Source organism: Vigna angularis, chromosome 5 (assembly GCF_016808095.1).
Source record: "Vigna angularis cultivar LongXiaoDou No.4 chromosome 5, ASM1680809v1, whole genome shotgun sequence".
NCBI classification, from domain to species: Eukaryota; Viridiplantae; Streptophyta; class Magnoliopsida; order Fabales; family Fabaceae; genus Vigna; species Vigna angularis.
The window spans coordinates 14,072,520-14,080,754 of NC_068974.1; the positions used below are offsets into that span (position 1 = coordinate 14,072,520).

The 8,235-nt window shown below is 31.1% G+C and overlaps 1 protein-coding gene across 1 annotated transcript; it reads right to left on the reverse strand.

Moving 5' to 3' along the window:
- Nucleotides 1–6,137: 6,137 nt before the first annotated feature.
- Nucleotides 6,138–7,759, reverse strand: LOC108320253 (uncharacterized). The gene is made up of 2 exons (XM_017551638.2): nt 7,281–7,759; nt 6,138–6,849 (listed from the first exon to the last, which is right to left on the reverse strand). The coding sequence occupies exons 1-2, from the start codon at nt 7,598–7,600 to the stop codon at nt 6,363–6,365; spliced, it is 807 nt and encodes a 268-aa protein (XP_017407127.1). The 5' UTR covers nt 7,601–7,759; the 3' UTR covers nt 6,138–6,362.
- Nucleotides 7,760–8,235: the final 476 nt, after the last annotated feature.

Genomic DNA, 8,235 nt, shown 5'->3' on the forward strand with positions numbered 1-8,235 from the left:
AAGAGTAAGTTGTTTTCTGTTTTTTTTCTTTAGGTTTGGGTGTTTTATCCATATTTAAGTTTTTCTCTATCAACCTGAAGTTTGAGTCTTCCAAAAGACTCTTTGTTCATTAGTGGTACTAAGGATATGTCCTGGTCAAGAATTTGTGGCTTGTAGGAGCAAATAGGCTTTTGGAGCTGTAAGAGCAGTTATGGACTTCTTATAGTAATCTAATTATCAACATGTGTAAGGGAAGCTAATTAGTTTAAATTTATTTGATGAACAAGTTTTAATCTATGCTTATATGCTTGTATGATGATTGAATTTGTGCTTCAGCTGTCAAATGATTTTTGACTTGTTGAGTTGGATTATAAATGTTGTAATTGGTCTATTAATTATATATGTTTAAATCTTTGAAATGATTGTATATAAGTTGAGAATTTTGGTTGATTATGCATCTAGAATAAGTATTAGATTGTGTTGCAAAGACTGGTAAGTCATAATTATGCAAAAATATTGTTCTACATAACTATGCAGACTTGTTGGGCAAGTATAATCTCGTTGAGCGAGCTTAAAGTCAGAGAGTTACTAACTTTGCTATGTTGGGCGAGTTTTCTCGCTGTGCAAAAACAAAGTAAGTGAGTTCATTGACTTTACCCTCACTAGGCAAGCTTAACATTCAGGGTAACTTTATCTTCCAATGGATAGGCGAGTGAGTTTCGACTAAGTGAATTATGTTTGTATTTTAAGTCTGGAAGCTCTAGTGTTGAGCTCGATGGACTAGCTATTCATTCGCCAAGTGAGTATACTTGCATAGGATACTCGTTGAGCAAATGAGATGGCCTCGCTAGGCAAAAGTAACTTAGTTTAATACAACTTTAAGATGTGATACTTATAAATTATGTAGTGATATTTTAGTTTATAAAATATATTATAAATGATAATATGTGATGTGGAATTGAGAATGTTGGAACCAATCTAAGGGGAATTGGTGATGATGTGTTATAGTGTAAGCTTTGACATATGGACATTTTGAAAGTAGGTATCTTGATATACTACCAGCATTAAACTCACATAGAGATAATGGGGTAGGGGAGAGAATGACAAAATGTTTTTACTCTAAACTTTGTTTCAGGTATAAAAGATTAACCTTGTGAGTAGTAGGGTGATAACCCCTACGTTTATAACTTTGCAGAGTATAAATACTACTATGGGGTGCACACCTATAGTGAATAGATATGTCAAAGCGTGTAACTAGACAATTGAGTTTAGATTCAACTGATTTTTATTTTTACATTATTGTTATAATATTATAATTGTTGAATGAATATATGATTTGACCACTTATATTATCAAATTTCTTTTTAAATACTAGCTTACTCTCCTTTATTTTCTATGTGTCTAGTTTTATCTTTGGTAAATCATCTATGGGTATGAGCAGAGGGTGAAATAGGTGTTGATATGTCATTACTGGAGACTAGAGAGACTCCTGATTAGCCTATTAGGTTTACTTAGAGTTTGTTTGTACATAAGTATTACTTTTTGAGTAATAGTTACTTTTTATACATACTATATGTTGATATATAATTATTTTCTCAGATAATTGTAACAATATTTAAGTGTGTTTCATTTAACCTATCTCATGTGAACTATCAAGCTTATAATATTTTGTTTAGTCGTCTATACTATTAAATGTGATGTTACAACTATACTACAAACATTGATTTTATCTTTAAAAACAAAAGTTAATAAAATTATTAAATATCTCATGTATCTTTAAAGTTACTTATTATAATAAATTTACACATATAATATAAAAACAATAATCATTATTACTTCCTTTTATTTTTATGTGATTCAAAGGTAATATAAATCTAAGAACCTATAAATTTGAGTATTAAAATTGATAAGTGTTTTAAAATAATGAGACCGAGTATTTTAATATTTTAAAATAATTCAATAATACAAATATAATTTTTTTAACTTGTCTCATTACTTAAAACATAAATCATCTCTCTAAAACACGTTCCTTGAGTTTCTCTACCTTCTCTCTAAGAAATATAACTACTCGACCATCTATTTGACGACCAGGAAGTGTCTAGGAGATCACGACACAATAATCTTCATTCTTATCCAATCAATTTCTTTTATAGAGCAAGTAAGTTTCCACTCCTTTTTTCTTTTGTTGTTTTGTTCTTAGAATCTCTGGTTTAGGGGTGACACATGTGTCATCCAACTATCTTTTCTTGTTCATTGTTGATCGATGGTCGTAAGGACTCACTTTCATTTCAATTATGCGGTTTGTAAGCATTTGTATAATTTCTTGTGTTTGAAGCAACTGTTGGACGTTCTTAGAAGTGTGTAATTCTCTTTAAGGTAAGGGAAGCTAGTGATTTGGTTTTACTCTGGATATGAAATTTTGTGGTATTGGAGGTTGGTGATGTGAATTTTGGTTAAAGGTGGAGGATAGTTAAACTAGTATAATTATAAGTGAGTTTGGTCAATTTTAGAGGTTTGGATGAGTGATTTTTAGAAGTATTAGTCTAAATGATGAAGTGATGTTTTAGAACCTATGGTATTGTTTATTAGAGCTGGTTTGAGTTGTGAATTGGTAAAGTGTGATCTAGACTAGAGTGATAAGTTGTTGGCCATGTTTGGAAGGGGTTTTTAGTGGAAATTAGGGGTTTAAAATGGTGAATTTTGGAAATAGGGGTTCTGAGTTGTATTGGAGTGGTTGAGGTATGTCTTAGAGTCATTTGTGACTTTTTTAGACTCATAAGTTGCTAACAAATGAGCTACAACTGTTGGAATTGAATCTTGGGCTCTAAAGTGAGGTTTTGGTATTTTTTATGGTGAAATCTTATGGTGAAATAGTTTAAAACTAGTTTAGGATGATTTGTATACGCTTGTTTAAGTCCATAGTAGCTTAGAATCTCATTTGGAAGTGGTAGAAGTTGGTAAATTTGAATATTATAGGTCATAGGAGGTTTATGGGTGTTATTTGTGAAGTTTTGAAACTGTAGAATTATGCAACAAGACTACGCGAGCATAATGGGCTCGTTGGGTGAGTTTAAAGAGGTTTTGACAATGGGTTCCAGGGGTTAGGCGAGTATTTAAGGTGGCTGGCAAAGAGTTGTAGAGGCTAAGCAAGTACGCTCGCTTAGCTTGAGAGACTTGTTTGCCTCTCGCTGGATAGTAGAAGTTGCTTGTTGGGTGAGTGAGTTGAGGTTGTTTGATTGTTCTGCTTTCCATTTCCACTCTATGTTTGGATGTATATGGTATGAGTTTTTATATAATACTTAGAGGTATGTTTGTAACACATATTGGTATAGGTTTGAGGTTGGAAGGGTTCTAAGGAGAACTCTTCATGATTGTATCAATTGTTATTAATATAAATGTAAGAAGTTGAAATGAGATTATTCTGATACTCTAATGATCATCTATGCTCAATTAGAGAGAGATGAGTCATGTCGTGAGAGTAGCACAAGGTTTTAGCCTGGAGACCTTTTTCCAGTTGGCAAAAGGCGTTTTAATGGACTAACCTTGTATGGTAGCTTTGAGTAAGTTAGTTGTTTCACCACACAAGTGCAGAACCAGTCATGACTCGACATTTATACTATATCCTAATGGGCATGTCTAAGTTTATGATATGATTAAGATGTTTGTTATGTTATGTGTGAAGTGTGATATATGATGACATTTTATTGTACCATGTTGAGTTGTTTTATCATTAGCTTAACCTTCTTGTGTGTTCTGTGTTGTTTGTTCGTATATGTTGCTTTCTCTTTGGTGATGATCATCTGGTGGGTATGAAGAGAAAATGATGATGTTTCGATAATGCAAGTTTTGGATAGAGGATCACAAATGTTTAGTACTCCTTAAATTAGTTGCTCAATGTATAGTTTTTATTTTAGTTGTCTTGAATACAAATATAAATTTGTAGTTATGTTTTATATAACTATAATGAAACTTTATCTTCTTCGTTTTATTAAGTGTTCTATTTTATTAAATATGTGATAGTTTTTCTATGTAATATTTATACTATGTAAATTTTGGGAAGTTATAATAAAAAAGCTAATTTTATTTATAATAAATTAAATATATTTTGATTTTGTTTTACAGAGATGGATTTACGGATAATAAGATTAGATAGTTTCTTCCAACACATCCATAACTTTTTTTTCTTGTAACTAATTTTTTTCCCTTTTCAGACTATCAAATCCAAAAACATTTATTCTAAAAAAATAATTTTCAGATTAGAATATTTGAAAGTTAAGAATAACTTTTGTACAACCCAAAAGTTAAAACTCAATTATGCATTGTGGTATTCAAAAGTTATTTTAAAAAAAAACTTAAATGCTTACTTCGTCCTCGTGTTAAAAAGTGAATTTCTGTTTAGTACCCGGTTTTAAAAAATGAAGACATTATGTCCCTATGTTATGAAAAGTGTATGAATAAGGTCATATCCGTTAAGTTGACAACAACGTTATGAAAAGTGTATGAATAAGGTCATATCCGTTAAGTTGACAACAACGACGTTAAGTCAATGCTAATATGGCCGTACTTTTTCTCTTCTCTCTTCTCTCTTCTCTCTTCTGTTGTCCAGCTTTTTCTCTTTCTTGTTTAGCTTTTTCTTTGATGATTTGTTGAACTTGTTCTTTCTTTGTGGACCTTATTCATATACTTTTGATAACATAGGGACCCAATGTCTTCATTTTTAAAACCGGGTACTAAATAGAAATTCATCTCTTAACATGGGGACGAAGTAAGCATTTAAGCCTAAAAAAAAATATTGCTAAATTAAACAATATACAAGTCACTTAGCTTTTAAGTTATACAGTTTGGAAGTTATTTTTTATCTGTAGATTATGCAGTCTGGATCTTTTTTCTATTAGAAAAAAATGGTTTTTTATTGTATAATCTGAAAGTATTTATTTGCTTTCAAATTATATAATCTAAACGTAAAAAAAAAAATCGAATTATACAATCGAAAAAAAGGAAAAAGTAGAAAAAATTATAGGAGTGCAAAAAGAAAGTTATGGAGATGAAAAAAAAAACAGCCTAAAGGGAAAGACACAAGTTTGCACATGAGGCAAGTTCTTCCTACACATCTATAAACTTCTTTCTACACTCTCCTATAAAAGAATTTCCCATTTTTCTTCATTGATGAAAGTTAAATTTAACTTTTGGATAATGCAATTCGAAAATCAAATTACTTCGAGATGATGTAATCTAAAAGTTACTCTTTATAAAAAATAATAATTTCTAGATTGTGTAATTTGAAAGTTATTTTAACTTCCCAATCATATAACCCAAAAAGATTTCAGATTTTAATTTCCAGGATTTTTTTATTTATTTTCAGATTGCATAATTCAAAATTCAAAACCATATTGTAATCTAGAAAAAGACAAAAATTATATATGTAAGCAGGAAGAAACTGTTTACATATAAACAATTGGGAGAACGGTTCAATCAAATTTACTACTATTAGTGTAGTCAAGAAAAACAATGTTATGTATTCTTATGTTAAACGTGCTCTTAATTCTATACTTTTAAATAAATTTGTTTGGCCATTAAAGCTTGAATGATGTGTAAATTAGTTGCTCGCTGTCAAATTTAGCATTGTTAACAAAATTAAAAAACAATAAAATAAAATAAAATAAATTCTTCAAGTAATTATAAATCGTTGAAAGATTATTTTTAAATTTTAAATTTTAGTAAAAAAGGTTCATCACCTATTAACTTTATTAAAATATACATGTTTAAAGATATGAATATATTTAATGTGATACTATAGCAAGAAATAATGATTTTTAATTTTAGTTATATTTATTATCATTCAATTTCTTAATGCAAGGTTCATCTAATACTTCTAAATGGTTATGGGATGACCCTCTTAACAGTAAGGTGCAAAAAAAGGTAATAGTCAATAGAATTAATGGTCAAGGGAATCAAATTTATACAATGGCTTTCATTTCGTATATAGATTTTAACCAATACAAATACATAAATATGCACAGAATGTTCAATCTGTTTAAGAATGTTCAATCTTTAAACAATTATATGAGAAACAAAAATGGCAAGATTTCATTCTGTAAGAGAATCAAAACAATTCTGCATTATAAAATTCTGATTATAGCATATAGATCTATCTCATATGTGAAAACTCACCTGACATAAAAACATTCATTTCCTCCAACATCAGAATTGGCAACTTGTACTCTTCTGCATCACTGCCTATATCTATATACACTTTATCCTTAGAGAAAAACCATTTTATGCTATTGACCAAATTTCATCATATCTAACCAACCTATTACAATCTATAGTGTATATATATATATAATATATATCATCTATGGAACAGTTTATGCTAAAAGTGGTCACCATGAACATGTAGCCACACAATCCTGTGGCAGCAACCCCTCTTCTTGATCCAATGTGTCCTTAACAGATTGATAAAACTCTATCCATGAAGAAGTGTTGGAATCCACAGAACCCCAAGAAAATGTTAGATTTGGACTTGCAGGGCAGGCAGTGACCAAATCCAAAACTGAAACTGGTTTGAGGGTCTGTGGAAAATTGAATGCTAAATTATCAACTTTGTGTTCATAAATTTTCCCATTTCTGTCCAATTTGTACCTTGATGTGCCTTGAAACTCCCCTTTAGCCTCCCATGGAACCCGAGGCACACCCCTCAGGTTCCACCTAATCAATATCACATTCTCTGAAGGTTGCCATATCCTATACACATCCAGAGCAATCTCACGGAACAAAATTTTACCATGAAACCTCAATGCCCAGAAGATCAATTTGTACTTCTCAATACCAGTAAATGTGTTCAAAGGGTCCTTGAATGTTATATCATCCCTGAAATAATCAAATTCAACCTTAAAAAACTCATTTCCTCCTCTAGGAAGAACCACACACAAAAACACCTACAACAAAAGCACACATCTCAAAGATGAAAATTCAAATACTGATATGAACAAATTCAGCACTGAAAAACCCATTTTTACTCTGCGGGAAAGTTTTAAATCTAACAAAACCATACAAACACGACACAAGAGCACACATCTGAAAGATGAAAACTCAAAAACCATATTAAATGGGACAGAAAATCACCCATCCACACACAATCGCACAAGAAGAAAATTCATTTATAGAACGATCAAATTCAGCACTAAAAACCCATTTCCCCCTTTATGAAACCTCGTAAATCAAACATAAAACCACACACAGATAACACCAAAATCACAGAGCTCAAGTACGAAAACTAGATACCCAGATGAGAAAATCACCTGTAGATGTCATAATTGAGGTCTTTGACGAAGATCAAGGGCATGTCCTCTCGGAGGGTCCTGACAGCAAGGCCAAGATTGAGATAAAACTCATCCTTTTGCTGCTGATGCTCATCTTTGGCACCAGTTGTTGGTGTGCTCCCCAGAGCAACCTGTGCAGTGGGAGTTTGGAGGGTGGAAAGCGGAGTAGCACATGAGGTGAAGAACAAAGAAGTACCCTGAGAAGTTGTTGCTTTTGCTGATGAAAGCGTTTGGAAAATGGGTTTTGATTTGGTTTGGGGAAGCAGAGAGGGTTTGAGGTTAGATAGAAGAAAAGCCATGGCCTTTAATGCTCAAAGGGTATCCAAGATTTCAGCCCTTCATCTGATTGAGAGAGAAAAAGAGAGACTTGTGCTGTTTTCGTCTCTTGCATTGGTGACGTGTGTGGCGCTGAAGCTAAATTTTGAGCCTTTCATTGTGTCATTCGTAACTATTTTGAGTGGCTTTGGATGTGCCCATCAAATGAAATCAAAATGAAAAAAATGAAAAGACAAAGTTTTGGCCTTTCTTATGTTGCCACCTTCATTTTGCATTATTTTTCACTTTCATTAAATCACTCTATATTAGGGCAAAACCGAAAACTTTTACTTGTTTTGACCCGCGAAAAAAATGAGGTGGTGTGGTTTGTTATAATTAATTTTGTAAATGGTTTTTAAGTATGTAAATAATTAATTAATGTATTTAAATAAATTATTAGAAAGATTATTATATATTTATGTGTTATAATTTATAATTGAATTTTAATTTCTAAATGAACCGTTTGTAAGTTACAATAAATATTAGCTTAAATACTCTATTAAGTAATTTTGTCATTTTATTTATAGCATAATAAAGAAAAAGTAATTTTAATTTTATTAGTTTTAGTTAAATTCTTATAAGAATGAATATAATTGAATACATTATCAATTATTATATG

Coding starts and splice junctions, on each gene's coding strand:
- LOC108320253 (XM_017551638.2), bottom strand. CDS start 7,600: ATGGCTTTTCTTCTATCTAACCTCAAACCCTCTCTGCTTCCCCAAACC. Junction 6,850..7,280: donor CTCAATTATGACATCTACAG/GTGATTTTCTCA, acceptor TGATTATTTCAG/GGATGATATAACATTCAAGG.